The 15,261-nt window shown below is 46.8% G+C and overlaps 2 protein-coding genes across 5 annotated transcripts; one reads left to right on the forward strand and one right to left on the reverse strand.

The window, feature by feature from the left end:
• LOC122383854 (dehydrodolichyl diphosphate synthase complex subunit NUS1-like) lies at positions 1–4,591 on the forward strand. Of its 2 annotated transcripts, none has more exons than XM_043370656.1 (2): positions 1–136; positions 3,545–4,591. In XM_043370656.1, exon 2 carries the CDS (start codon positions 3,555–3,557, stop codon positions 4,386–4,388), a length of 834 nt encoding a protein of 277 aa, XP_043226591.1. In that variant the 5' UTR covers positions 1–136; positions 3,545–3,554; the 3' UTR covers positions 4,389–4,591. The 2 variants fall into 2 exon arrangements, with proteins under 2 accessions (XP_043226591.1, XP_043226590.1); XM_043370655.1 differs by having other exon boundaries at positions 129–222.
• A 101-nt stretch (positions 4,592–4,692) lies between these two features.
• Positions 4,693–11,938, reverse strand: LOC122383853 (geranylgeranyl transferase type-1 subunit beta-like). 3 transcript variants are annotated; one of them, XM_043370652.1, is made up of 9 exons: positions 11,580–11,938; positions 9,929–10,027; positions 8,888–9,009; positions 7,924–8,122; positions 7,236–7,368; positions 6,447–6,566; positions 5,992–6,102; positions 5,679–5,808; positions 4,693–5,355 (listed from the first exon to the last, which is right to left on the reverse strand). In XM_043370652.1, exons 2-9 carry the CDS (start codon positions 10,018–10,020, stop codon positions 5,213–5,215), a joined length of 1,050 nt encoding a protein of 349 aa, XP_043226587.1. In that variant the 5' UTR covers positions 10,021–10,027; positions 11,580–11,938; the 3' UTR covers positions 4,693–5,212. The 3 variants fall into 3 exon arrangements, with proteins under 3 accessions (XP_043226587.1, XP_043226588.1, XP_043226586.1); XM_043370653.1 differs by having other exon boundaries at positions 11,724–11,900; XM_043370651.1 differs by lacking the exon at positions 11,580–11,938 and adding an exon at positions 11,306–11,379.
• Positions 11,939–15,261: the final 3,323 nt, after the last annotated feature.

Here is a 15,261-nt window from a genome sequence, read left to right on the forward strand (position 1 = left end):
ACAGAGCGCGAGTGTGTGCATTAAAATGCGTGGGACTGGGCCGCAAACTAATTACTTTTAATTGTATTTTGGCTGAAGAGCTGATATTTTCCCACTGGTATTTGTGTACGAATTGAGGTTCGGTTACACAGTTCCGGTCAGTATCTTCTCAGGGACTGGGATCGTGCTGGTGTCGTAATGCTAAAATATTAGTGCAAAAGTTGAACTTGAACTTGAACTGCTGTAAGTTTAAGTGCAAAGCTCGTTATTTAATCATACCTATTTTCTGATTTCGATAAAAAATTTATCTCATTTATTTGATTAATCTTTCAGCAATACATGTCATTGATGAGAGGTCCGTGCATACCTATGTCAGTTGATTTTTGAATGTTTTGTTGCAACTGCCTTTGCCACTAACTTGTACGAGCTGTACCTACTCAGTCTTCAGATTTTCCATGTGGCATGTTTTTATCTTGAACTGCTGTGATTAGGCATTGGCCATTAGCGTCGCCACGGGGGGGCAAGCGGGGCAGCTTGCCCCCCCAACCTCGGACCGGGCACCCCCTGAGATCGATACAGATCCGATGAGATTTTGGAGTCGGGGAAAAATGGGGGTACCTTTCTGAGAATGCCTGTGAGGTCAGACTCTGTTGGAGCGTGCAGTTCAAACCAAAGTCAGAGTCGCAGTCGCCAAAATCTTCAAGACTCCGACTCCAGACTCGGAAATGTCAATGCCATGATTCATGCCATGTTCCTAGTTGGTTCTTTATTACATTTTGTAGCTGATTTTCATAAATTTTGGAGTGCTGACACATAATTTTCGTTCAAAGCGTGACACGAAATCTTCGGGGCCTTTCTCAACTCTCGTCAAATGTCTGCGACAGGCACAAGTACCGTTCAAGTGCCGCAGGGCTCATGAGCCTGCTTTTCACACAGGCTCCTAAGGAGCTCCACTGAGCTCTAAGAAGCTTTCGGAGGGCCCAAACCGGCCTCTGAGAGTCCCACTGGTGTCCATGTTCTCTAGAGGGCACATACAGGGATCTTTGAGGACATTATACATACGTAGGCCTCTGAAGGGCCACACGAATCTTTGAGGATGCCTTCGAAAATTTCTGAAAACCTCAACTGGCCTATGATAGTTAAGCCGAACTTTTGAGGCGACAGACTTTACTAACCCCAACCCTGCATCTGAGGGGTCACAACTCACGTGTCCCTCTGAGGGCCGCAACACATGTTTCTTATGTCCCTACCAACGTAGGGTCCATAACCCGCGCCCCGCTGGGGGGGGGGGCAGAATCTGCCCCCCCTCCCGTTTTTCGCCAATAACTTCTAAACGCGTTACGCCAGCGACGTCAAACTTTCAGTACCTTATCATACATCAATTTGACACGTTCCCTGAAAATTTGAACGAAATCCGTCAGAAAATTTTTGAGAAATTGACGTTTTAGTGACGTCATGTTCGCCATTTTCGCCTCAAAAACGGCAAAATTTCAAACGCCGCTAACATCTTCATTTTTAAAGGAATCAAGACGTAACAAAAAAGGTTATACGTGATTCCACGTTGTCTATCAAATGGCTATCTCGGTTTTTTGAAAATTTTGGATTTTGGCCCAAAATTTTTCAAAAAATTGATTTTTTTGGGAAAATAGTTATAAAATCCAAAATTTTGAGTGTATCGAAAAAACCGGAATATATGTCAGAGAAGTGGTCAATGTGCATCTACATACCAATTTTCAGAAGAATCGGTTGAAAAATGTGGGAGTTATTCAAAATTTTATGACGTCACGACACACAAAATTTTTGAAAAATGATTTTTTTGGAAGTTCTAGACCTCGTACGGAAACAAAAATAGCACCATTCGATTCGCCGTGAAAAACTGCATCAGATAGACACCTTTTTGGGCCTTAACAACCAACTTCAAAATTTGACCTCACTTGACCTGACCTTGACCTGACCTCGACCTGAAATTCATCCAGAGGTGGTCCATATCACTTATTGAGTGTGCCTATTGAATTCTATGAGTAAAATGAACCATAAAACATGTGTCGCACATGCCCTCTTCTATATTTTGTTTTTGGTGACCTGACCTGACCTGACCTGACCTTGACCTTGACCTTTGAATGACATTGTATGCAACGAATATTGTCTTGGTAGTCTAAGAACACGTTTTGGGCAATCAGTCTCAGTCCATTCTTCGGCAACTACGGTGCAAGGCCGATACTGTAGAAACTTGCATTTTGTACCCTTGACCTGACCTTGACCTGACCTCTGACCTACTTAAGCAAAAAATTTTGGGCTCTTAAGATCCGCCTTGTTGAGAGCTTTCGATTGCCGTTTTCCCCGTCTTTCTACGACCATCGGTTCGGAAGTTAGACAGGGGGGGCAGAATCTGCCCCCCCCCCCCCCCAGCAGGGCGCGTATGGCTGAATAGCCCAGCGGGGCGCGGGTTAAGGATTCGACACAGACCCCGACGGTTCACACTGTTATTCGAGGGCTCCAGGCTCACCCTGGGCCTAGTTTCTTAGCGCCCGCCGCCCACACTGGCTTCTGAAAGCTCGTGTGCCCTAAAGGGCTTTCCGGGCCCACCTTAGGCTCGGAAAGCCCTAAAGCACCACATACACGTAAATATTTGGGGTGACCCACGCCGATCTCCGGGATCCTAAGCAGGCTTCTGAGAGTCCACACTGACCCTGAGTGGCCTGAAATGGCCTGGAAGTCGCAATCCTATCTCTAAGGGATCCCTTGCCGCTATGCCGTGCGTAACTTTTGGTTCCGTTAAATATTTTTGGTCGCGTTTGCAGCGCTTCCCTTCACTCGAAAAACCAGAAACTTTTTGTTCACACTCGAGTGAACAAAACACTTCTTCTCACTGCAGCAAGGATGAATGATGTACTTCCGATTCACACTTCCGACATTCTCTCTCAGTCTCCGCCGAATGCCCAATTCTTAGCTACAATCGGCGGCTGGGATAAGCCCTATGCATTTCACGTAAAACCTCGGCGTGCATGCGTGAATGGAGGTTTTAGCGAGGTGATCCGATTCAAATGGAGCGTTTTTCACCTTCTTCTGGGTAATGATCATGAGCGACGAGAGTCTGCACAGGGGCCCTCTGCAGTGCGTCGGCAATCGCAGCCACTGTAATTCTAACGGTCGTTTTTGTCCAGAAATTTCAAAATTTTGATTTTTTTGTAAAAAAAATACATGCTATAGCTAAGAGGAAAACTTTGTCCCCATCGGATTCCTCGCACCATTGCGCGTCGAATGATATGTAAAACGAGTGAGTAACGGCTGGGGAAAGGCAAGATTTAACACAAAACTTGATTTTGCCCCCCCCCCCCAACCGAAAATGTCTGGCGACGCCTATGGCATTGGCATATATTTCATTCAATGTTAAGATAATGAAAGGAAAACACCTACATTTGATTACCTGTGACAATTTTCATAGCAAAATTCTAAAAAAAATATAACTCATCAATAGGAAGTACTTTTTTATTTTCATATCATCCTCTCAAAGTTCCTGTCCTATGTATAAAATGTTACAAACTCTCTTGACTTAATGTTTCAGGCTTATCAAAATGGATCATAGCTATTCAGCAGCAGAGCTTGCTGAACCCAAACCAAACAGCAGGATGAAGCAGTTGTTGTACAGCTTGCTGCTGAAGCTGCTACACCTGCTGTTCACCTGTGCAGAGCTGGTGTATGGGGCTGTGCAGAGGCTCATGTGGCAGTTCTCTAAAGTTCCAGTCACCCCGCCACTGGCAGACATCTGTGCCAATGGGCTGCAGCTGGCGAAGCGGCCAGAACACCTGGGTGTCATCATAGTCGAGAAGGACATCTGCTGGCAAACGCTGGCCGACATCATCGTCTGGAGCACGGCCTACGGCATCCACTACGTCAGCCTGTACGACCGCAGCGGGCGCGTGCGGGCCGGAGCGGAGCAGCAGCTGCGACCGCACCTGGAGCGGCGGCGGCGGGCGCTGTTCGGCTCCGTGCCGTGCACCGTGTCGCTCGTGGAGGGCGGTGCGGAGCCGGTACCCACGGCGAACGGCCACTCTGGGGACGGAGACGGCCAGTACCACGTCTCCGTGGCGCTGCTGTGGGAGCCGGACGGCCTGGGCGATATGGTGGCCGCCGCTCGCCGGCTCTGCTCAGAGGTGGCGTCCGGCGCGCGGCACGCCGACTCCATCGACCGGCACATGTTCGGCGAGCAGCTGCGCGCCGCAGCCGCCTGGCCCGACCCGGCGCTGGCCATCAAACTGGGCCCAGTGCGCGCGCTGCTCGGCTACCTGCCCTGGCAGCTGCGGCTGACGGAGGTGCTGGACGCACCGCCGCGCCGGCCGCTCCTCTATCGGGACTTCCACCGGCTGCTGACGGCGTACGGCGGCATCCAGCAGCGGATGGGCACCTGAGACCGCCAGCGCCCCGCCCCGGTGCATTCCACGGTCAGTTCCCTGCCGCGGCCGGTCGTTGCCAGAGTGTCTCACTAGCTACAGCGTGCGTTTGTGATAGATTGTTATGATGGAGATTGTTTATGAGACCAGTGCCCGACAAGTGATAATTGGACCTGACGTTATAGTTAGAATGTCAATACATGATTGGGCTTTTGTGATGAGCATTGAGCATACCGTTTTGAGCAGTTTGAATCCATTTCGCGCAAAAGAGTTCTCATGACACAATGCAAGTTTGAATCCATTTCGCGCAAAAGAGTTCTCATGACACAATGCAATTCATTAATCATTTCATCATGTGGACACATGAAACAGCGAATTTGGTTGCAGCTCTACAGCCTCTACATATAAAAGCCTCTTGCAAAGCAACCAGTCGCTCACACCCTGACTGGTAACTCCATGTGAATGAAGACACACTGCCCAACAAAGCATCACTTCAACGGCGGAAGTCGGGCCTGGACCCTCGGCTGCACATTCTATGCACAAAACCTCAACAATGCACGAATTAGCACATCACCACTCATAACACGCAGTCCATCGGCTACGCCTGGGTAACTGAGTGCTTTACACCACTGTGTCAGCGCCAGTGATACGGTGATTGGCGGCGCCCACTTATCTGCTTCATCACAAGTTTCGATATGGTGTTCCACCGGGCACCGCTGCAGCTGTTCCGCCGTCCGCCACAGGGGCAATGGTTGTTGCATAATACCAATCAACAGCCGCGAGTGTTGCGCGTCCTACCCTCCCATCCTACATTGAACACCCGTCCAGTCCGTGACCCCCGGTCAGTCGACGGCCTTGACCGGGGGCAGGTCACGCCATCGCGCCTGCGCGCGTCGCAGCACCTCCACGGCGTCGGCGGAGACGTTGAGTGCCGCGTGGATCGGCTTCAGGCCCTCCTGGCCGGCCAGTGAGAGGCCAGAGATGCCTGTCGGTAGTGAAACATGGAACGTCACGAAGGGAAGATACAGTCTTATAGTGCATATAGAACTTAGAAGACCACATATTTAGCATTTCCAATATTGCAACGCAAACTATCAGCCATTCTTAAGGAAGAAATCAGCCAATTTATAGTCAGTAGCATTCAAATACCCAAGTTAACCTACCTATACCCAGGCTAAGCTAACCTAAACATAAACAGGTCTAGCTTTGGGCACCTCTAATGCTTTCGCGGCATAAAAAGCGTTTCCTTCCCTTTCACAACACTCAGCGGGATCACACATGAACTCTCGCCTCAGGTATACATCTCACCTAGGTAGGTGTGCAGGGGGTCGGCGCCGTGTCCCGGCCACTTGGAGAGGCCGCCGGTGATGGGGTCCTGCGCGGAGTAGACAAACTCCCGCAGCAGGTCGGTCCGCACGAACTGGTACGCGTCCAGTAACTGACCGAGAGAAGGGGAGAGGGTATAATATCAGCGGTCATGCAGAATACGAGTTGATTTTTTTCTTAACGAGCTGATATGAAAGGAAGCGTGTAAGAAAATCAAGGTGAAATAGCCTCGACTCCCCGCAAGTTTTGAGTGATCGCCAAAATATGACAGAAACGGCCACCAGCCCAGCCTGACCCTGAGTGATGCGCCGATCCAGAAGGTGTAGCACGAATCCTCTTGTTTGTTGGGTCGGCCGTTGAAGCCCACGCCCTGCCGACTCAGACACCAGAACACCAGGCCGTCTCGCTGCACGTAAAGGAAGAGGAGCGTAGATGATAAGATATAGCAATAATAGCCTCAGCCCTCAGCTCATAGACTCTGTATAGTGTGACAGCTGCAAGCTGCTAACGCAACCACGTTTCCTTTGCAAAATCTGGCTTGCAGATTACAAATATCGCAGTTGCTAATCCTTACGGTAAAATCGAAATACAATCGCATATACAACTACATAATTAGTGAACGGGGTGAATGTCGTTGCCCAAAATTACGACTTCAAGAAACAAACCCTGTCCAACAGGAATCCTTTCTTATTGGCACACAACACGTCTCACATCAGAACGTCATTAACCGGACCCCGGCTTGGTTCGTACCTGTTGCTCAGTCAGCGCCGACTCAAGCTCACCCATCAGCGCGAGCGTCGCCACGGCACAGAAGGTGGAGCCGCCGTGCGACTCGAGTAAGGGTCCCTGTGAGATGCCGTGGTCGTACCTCTGCGAGAGAGAACATAAAAATCGCACAGCCGAACGGATATCGATACAGGCATTATTATCCATGAATGAGTTATCGGGGATGGTAAATAAGATAATATCGATTGTCAATGCACGTCGTCCTGTGTCCTCTAGAGGTGGCAAAAAGTTAAAATTTTGGGAACCAGACTCGAACCAGACCCGTCTGGACATCTCTGGAACCAGTCAGACCCGGTCTAAGTTGGAATCGGAACCAGTTGGACCCGTTCCCAAAGGTTAAATTAATACAAACTTTTTGTAGGGATCATTAGTTGCATCAAGTAAAACAGCCTTTTCCAACTGGGAATACTTATGAGCTACAGCGTGTAAAGAAACACGCATGAGCAAATGTTTTTTTTTTTTTCATTCAGTCCATATTTTGCAATGAGGTGTAGTGTGCAAGGTGTATGGCTTATGGTAGGACCCCGTTGGACCCATCAGAAAAATTCTAGGAACCGGTCTGGACCCATATGGGTCCAGACCAGTTCTTTGGACCGGGTCCTTGGGTCCACATTTTGCCACCTTTAGTATCCTACACTGCTAGTAAAACCAAAATAAGACCACTGCTTCGACGTCCGTGGTTAAAAACCAGCACATTATTAGTTTACACAAACAGTGCTCCGGCCAAACAATGAACCGCACTCCGGCACGCACCATGCTGCGCAGGACGTACTCTCGCGTCTTCTCGCGGTCCATGCCGGACCAGTCGTCCAGCATGTAGGAGACGGCCGCGGCACAATACACGAACCGCATGTCGCTCTCACCGCCGTGCAGGCTGGACAGGAAACTGTAAGGAACAGGGACGCTAATGTCAGACTGAGTCGAACTGAAATCACACAGACTGATGGCATCGCGGTTCGCGAACACTGGCGGAAAAGGGATTCTATGGCGGGATATCGTTAAGAATGACGGCACAGAGACTCAACGTGAGGTAATTTCGTGAACATGACGGCAAATCCTCGATTTTGCGGAAAAAGGACAGCAGCTCAGAGTAATATGAAAATGGCAGCAAAGAGGAACTTTATAACCGACAGTGTATTGAAATTGACGGCCAGTGACATTTGATTATCATAAAGCCAGCGACACTGATTTTATGCGTGACACTCGTGAAAATCGACAGCACAGAGATGCTGTCAGACCTACCATGAAGGCTGATGACCGTTCAAGTACAAACCACGCCGAATGTAAATCACGAATTTGATGTAAAGTTTTCATTCAGCAGCAATCAACATGACAAAGAATGATCACCGGGCTTTTCAGACGTCAAAAACCTGGCTGTCACCGCTGTCACTACCACGTCTGGCATCCGGTACCGGACACTCTGCCAGTCTGTCTGACCGACCTGCCGCCGGGCAGCTGGAGGGCGCGCAGACCGGACAGCAGCGCGGCGCGGTCCACGCGCGACAGGTCGTCACCCAGCACCAGCAGTGTGGCAAGCGCCGTGTACGTCATCGTCACGTGGCTGCAGTCCCACTGGTTGAGCGGAGCGCCGGACGAGTTGGCCGGTGAGCCGCGGAAACCCGCGCGCGACAGGTCGCCGTCTGAAAACAAGAGTCGGGGTAAGTTACTATAGTTCGTTTTTTTTTTCAAAAGGACGCTGGCTCCAAGTATGTATTACGAACAAGCACGTGTTTTAGCGAGCAAAACGAGCAAAAACTGAACCTGAGAAAATCGAACGTCGACTAATTTTAACATGTGATTTCTTCCCGATAATTTCCATATGTGCGTTTTGGAACCAGATATGAGAACAGTGGTGACGTCATGCTGTCGAACACGTATTGCAATGTAACGTATAACTATCATGGATGAAACCGCTTACTCGATTATAAGCTCGACAACAGTGAAAAACTAAGTTTCACCCAAATTCGTTGACACTTGTCCCATTGCACGGACATTTGGGTGCCTGCTGCCACCAGTGACGTCATCATAGTATGTTCATTTTTAAGAAACAGTTTCCAGCTACTTACCGTGCACAATTTGAAATCGCTTATTTTTTCGGTAAGAAATTCTTGGCCAGACACTGAAGCTGCCAAAACTCACGTGAGAGCTTCGCTATTGAACTTTGAGCCAGCGTCCTTTTGAAAAAAAAAACGAACTATAGTTCACTAAAAATGACAAATAGCATGGAAATCACACTATTCAAGCACGATTGCCTGAAATCAAACAGGTCAAATCATTGCCTGCTTTAGAAATAACAAGAAGTTCTAGGCATCAATTCCACACACAGGTCCTTGAATTCTTGAAATTATATATTTGCTTATCAGAGTGGGGTGTTATAGATTATAAATTCACCACATAGAGCTCACCACATAGTTCAGAGGTAATTTGTTGCCTGTAGACCCACTCAATAACACTTTGTTTGTCCTGGACGAGATCCAGTTGTCCCAGCAGATCCAAACCAGATACAGCATAAAACAGCAGTGTCATCCTGAAAACACACAATATCGTAAAAGAGTACCAACAATTAAGCACCTTGCAAACATTGCTGACATGTATATCAGTAGGGAGGCCACAGAACTAATAAATGCAGGCATTTTTCCAGTGAAAGGACAAACTATCACTGGCTGCCTTTAGGTCCTGTTGCCTAGAAATGTAATCAGAAAAGTCAGGACTCAGGAGTCGGACACATGCAAAAATGTAGCATGTGACAAGGTTGATCTCTTTGAATCATTAAAGGCATAAGAAAATGTTTGATATAAATCCCATTGATAATCAAGGCAATATCTTCAGGTTAGCTATATATTATTAAAGCGACAAAGGGCCAATAGAACATCTTTTAGACACTGGTCAATGACAGAAGCCCTGATAAAGCTGCAAAGATGCTAATTATTTCACTAGTCTGGTGGAGTCTAATTCTATAGCTGTAGGTATTCTGTAGCTGCATAAATTAGGTAAGTTAGTAATGGGTAGGAATGGACGGAAACAAGCAAGGGCTACAACACAGCATACACAGTACACACACACGCACACAAAAAAAACTTTATAATCTCAATCTGCAGTGGTATGCTAGATAAGCTTTGATACTTCATTCATATAAGTCAATCAGATGCAAAGAGATTGCCTGGTCACCAATTTCACACCAAAGATTAGCAGCAACCAAGGCCCTATAGCAGCTGAGCCTGGCCTTCACCCATCCATTCAACCAATTTGACTTCATTTATAAAAAATCATGCTGTAATAAGCATTAATGTACATATTCACTAAAATTATAATTTCTTAACTGACCACATTATTGTTGATGCTTGCCATACATTTGACTTCGTCTTTGTCAAATATATAGAAAGATGTTACACAAACAGGTCTTTTGAGGTACCATCAAAATCATGCAGAACAGCTCCAAAACATACCTGCTGGTATCTAAGGAGGTATACTCTCCCGGAATGGAGTCCATACAAAATTTAAAATACCTTGCATGTCTCTTGTGCAAGAACTCCATCATGCAATATCTGCAAAAGGAAGAGGTCAACACCGTGGTGATATTTATCAAAATAAGGCATTTAGCATAGATGACTAAGGGAATATATGAATATATCATTCTTAAGCAGCTAGTAGGGTATTTGAAAGCTGCAAATTTGACTTGTTTCAATTTAAATACCTGGGTCAGGATTTAATTACACATGCAACAGGTTAGTTAATTGCTCATTTCTGAGTCACTACTGAGTACTGGATGTTTAATAATTTGGTAAAATATGTGCAAAATTAAAGCATTTATTTGAAACCATGAAGTACTTCATTGTAGATTCACATCCACATACCTGTGGTCACGTAATTTTACAATGAAAAATACAATTCAGGTTATTATTATTCTGCAGGACAGCTTAGTCAATGGTAAATAGAATACTGGAAATATTTGGGTAATAACGAATTCTAATTACAGGCTACAACTGATTCTCGTAAGTTTGTGACTATCGTGAGCCGTGACACAATCTTTAAAAAGCTCCTAACTGGACAAATCCTGGCAATGCATTTCCTTGTCCTATGGATTACTTAGTTCCATTCCCTGGCCATGACAAGAAGGAAGATAAGATGTAGGCAGACATAGCACAAGCTGCCACAGGCGATTCCTGCCAGAGTACATAGAATTCATGCCTCCTGGGAATGAATGGAAAGTCAAACAGGAAATTTCAGAAGATGATATTTTCAGCTGGCCAGTGAAAGGGTATTGAGGCTTCACATTCACATTTTTAAAGAGTCTTAAGTGATAAGACAGGTTAAAAAACCTACCGCCCTGCCCCCATTAAACATGGATAAAGAAATTGAAATAACATTAACAGTTAAAGGGACCCTCCCACCTTCAAAAAAGTTAATGAATTGGCATGAAAGTGATGTTGCTCAGTTCATCAAACGAATCCTACCAAAGAAAGAGCGAAAACGAATCCTACCAAAGCAAATTTCATAAAAAATATTCACCGGTTTTCAAGATATTACTTTTACTTTTGTTTACTTTTTTGGATCTCCACTGATCCTAGAGACTTAATATGAAACTGCGGCACTTGTTGCGAGCAAATCAGCATATACCACCACGTGCTACCAAACATTTTAGTAAAAGATTTAAAATCGTTTGACCTGTGCTGACGTCACACATTCAGAGGGGGCATTCTAATGTACTCCCTCTGAATCCAAGTGCTGCAACTTTGAAATTTGATATTTTCGATTTGAGGCATTTCTCAATTCTCAATCTTAAAATCAAGAAATGCCTCAAATCGAAAATATCGGATACTCACAAGTCACAATGAGTGCTCAAACCGGTAAGTGCAAGCCAGGGACCCCATTTTGGCTACCTAAACTCAAAACAAATCAGGCCGCATCAAATCAACTGACATGCGGCTGACATGAATGAAATGGTGGGATCAAAACTATGACGGGATGGTCACTTTAACACAAATTCTTCACCAGCCAGCCATCACGCTCATCAAGACAACGCTATTGGTGTAAATTTTCTGAAAGAGCGAGGGAGCGCAAGGTCTTGAGAACATTTTACAATCCCCAATGACTTACCTAACATAAATGCAGTGCCTGTAATATTTCCTCTAAACACACAAATTTAATTATTTTAATAACTTTTAAGTTGTAACTAGCTTCCAAGCTTGGAAGTGGCATTATTTACAATGGCGCATTTTAAGCATTTTATACTTTTGATACCTGTTTCATTTTAAGCATCGACTGCTAGTTTTCCCATATATGGAAGTTTATCGTTTGCATTTCTAGGCCTCTTATTGGTGGACCTTACAGACTACGAAGATTTGACCAATGAGAGGTCCAAGGCCATCGAGAGGTCCGAAAATACTAGTACGCTGTCACAGTAATCGAACAGAATACAAGTTGTGTTATTATGTTTGCCGGCCGGCTAGAGCGCTGTTCGGCAGCCGGCTATTTTGTGTGCAGGGTATGACGTATTTCGCGAGCCGACGTCACAGGCGGTGACGTCGGCTCGCGCGCGAGCCGAGCGCCAACGACAAACTAACGGGAACCCTCGGACACCCTCGGGACATAAACCGCGGAGTAGCATATTAAGCGAGTCTTATAAGGAAAATTCATATATTTTCGTTTCTCAAATGATAACCAGTATAACGCCTTTTGGGGCGACTAACGGAGCGAGCGAGAGGGTGGGCCTTGCACGTGCGAAATTGCGAGGGGGTACCTCCAACTGACTTGTGCACGGCACCCTACTAACTGGTCTCTAGCGATGTGCCAAATTTGGGCACAATCGGCCCAGGCGTTCTCGAGATCTGGAAGCGGCACCCTGCACGTGCGCACGTGCAAAATGGGTCCCAACTGACTTGTGCACGGCACCCTACTAACCGGTCCCTAACCGTGTACCAAATTTGAGCGCAATCGGTCCAGCCGTTCTCGAGATCTGGAAACGACCCCTGCACGTGCGCACGTGCAGCAGCACCCCAACTCTGGCACATGGATATGCAGTGCCTAGTGGGTGCCTACCTACTTGCCAACTTTCAGCGCAATCGGCCAAGTAGTTACCGAGATATTGCAACAATTACAAAAGTGACACCTCTTCGTTTTGCACGTGGCACGTGCATAAGGGGTCACCCACATGCATCGGGAATAGTCCAATACTTGGTAGAAGGAATGAAGCTACCCTACAAAAATTACCGCGTGTAAATCGGTCAAGTGGTTGCTGAAATATAAGCCTCGCAAAAGCGTGACCACGGCCGGCCGGCCGGCCGGCCGGCCGCTCATACTCAGAAATTTCCGTTAATCTAAGGAAAGACTACGCTCGCTTCGCTCGCTCCGTAATCAGGGTGTCTCTTACCTTTTCACATATCATTTAGGCCTACCTAACACTTCAGTTGCCAAATATCTGCAATTTATTCAAGCGAAGGTATTTTCAGTAAATATCAATGGTATAGACCGAAATCTTTTGAATAAAAACTCCAACCAACAGAAATAAAAAGAACTTAATTTATTCCAACCATTTCCTCCAAATAAACAACATAAAAACTCACTTTTACACACATCATTCATAATAAAGCATACTAACACGCCGCTTTTGACAATTGCGGCGTCAAGTGGCGCGCTGCTAGCGCTCTTTTTCGATCGCAGAGACCCTGCACGCGCGCGAGCACACTACGTCACGTCCGGGGGGCACAGGTATATGAAAAATCGCAGTGACGTAACACTTTTCTCGCTTCTCATTGGTCAATAGCCCGTTGCCGGGGTAACGTGCACGTATGTGAGCGCGGGCAAGAGTACTAGCCGGAGCGCTGTTCGGCAGCCGGCTATTTTGTGTGCAGGGTATGACGCATTCCGCGAGCCGACGTCACGGGCGATGACGTCGGCTCGCGCGCGAGCCGAGCGCCAACGACAAACTGACGGGAACCCTCGGATACCCTCGGGGCATAAACCGCGGAGTAGCATATTGAGCGAGTCTTATAGGGGAAATTCATATATTTTCGTTTCTCAAATGATAATCAGGGTGTCTCTTACCTTTTTACGTATCATTTAGGCTTACCTAACACTTCAGTTGCCAAATATCTGCAATTTTTTCAAACGAAGGTATTTTCAGTAAATATCAATGCTATAGACCGAAATCTTTTGAATAAAAACTCCAACCAATAGAAATAAAATTAACTTATTTCATTCCAACCATTTCCTCCAAATAAACAACATAAAAACTCACTTTTACACACATAATTCATAATAAAGCATACTAACACGCCGTTTTTGACAATTGCGGCGTCGAGTGGCGCGCTGCTAGCGCTCTTTTTCGATCGCAGAGACCCTGCACGCGCGCGAGCACACTACGTCACGTCCGGGGGGCACAGGTATATGAAAAATCGCAGTGACGTAACACTTTTCTCGCTTCTCATTGGTCAATAGCCCGTTGCCGGGGTAACGTGCACGTATGTGAGCGCCGGCAAGAGTACTAGCCGGCCGCCGATCAGGGCTCGGCCGCCGATCAGTTGCCCGCGCTCACATACGTGCACGTTACCCCGAGCGCTGTTCGGCAGCCGGCTATTTTGTGTGCAGGGTATGACGTATTTCGCGAGCCGACGTCACAGGCGGTGACGTCGGCTCGCGCGCGAGCCGAGCGCCAACGACAAACTAACGGGAACCCTCGGACACCCTCGGGGCATAAACCGCGGAGTAGTATATTGAGCGAGTCTTATAAGGAAAATTCATATATTTTCGTTTCTCAAATGATAATCAGGGTGTCTCTTACCTTTTTACATATCATTTAGGCTTACCTAACACTTCAGTTGCCAAATATCTGCAATTAATTCAAGCGAAGGTATTTTCAGTAAATATCAATGGTATAGACCGAAATCTTTTGAATAAAAACTCCAACTAACAGAAATAAAAATAACTTAATTTATTCCAACCATTTCCTCCAAATAAACAACATAAAAACTCACTTTTACACACATCATTCATAATAAAGCATACTAACACGCCGGTTTTGACAATTGCGGCGTCGAGTGGCGCGCTGCTAGCGCTCTTTTTCGATCGCAGAGACCCTGCACGCGCGCGAGCACACTACGTCACGTCCGGGGGGCACAGGTATATGAAAAATCGCAGTGACGTAACACTTTTCTCGCTTCTCATTGGTCAATAGCCCGTTGCCGGGGTAACGTGCACGTATGTGAGCGCGGGCAAGAGTACTAGCCGGCCGCCGATCAGGGCTCCGGCAACGGGCTATTGACCAATGAGAAGCGAGAAAAGTGTAACGTCACTGCGATTTTTCATATACCTGTGCCCCCGGACGTGACGTAGTGTGCTCGCGCGCGTGCAGGGTCTCTGCGATCGAAAAAGAGCGCTAGCAGCGCGCCACTCGACGCCGCAATTGTCAAAAGCGGCGTGTTAGTATGCTTTATTATGAATGATGTGTGTAAAAGTGAGTTTTTGTGTTGTTTATTTGGAGGAAATGGTTGGAATAAATTAAGTTATTTTTATTTCTGTTGGTTGGAGTTTTTATTCAAAAGATTTCGGATTTCGAAGAGACACCCTGATTATCATTTGAGAAACGAAAATATATCAATTTTCCTTATAAGACTCGCTCAATATGCTACTCCGCGGTTTATGCCTCGAGGGTGTCCGAGGGTTCCCGTTAGTTTGTCGTTGGCGCTCGGCTCGCGCGCGAGCGACGTCACCGCCTGTGACGTCGGCTCGCGAAATACGTCATACCCTGCACACAAAATAGCCGGCTGCCGAACAGCGCTTT

This window comes from Amphibalanus amphitrite, unplaced genomic scaffold, assembly GCF_019059575.1.
Source record: "Amphibalanus amphitrite isolate SeventyFive unplaced genomic scaffold, NRLGWU_Aamphi_draft 000175F_arrow, whole genome shotgun sequence".
NCBI lineage: Eukaryota > Metazoa > Arthropoda > Thecostraca > Balanomorpha > Balanidae > Amphibalanus > Amphibalanus amphitrite.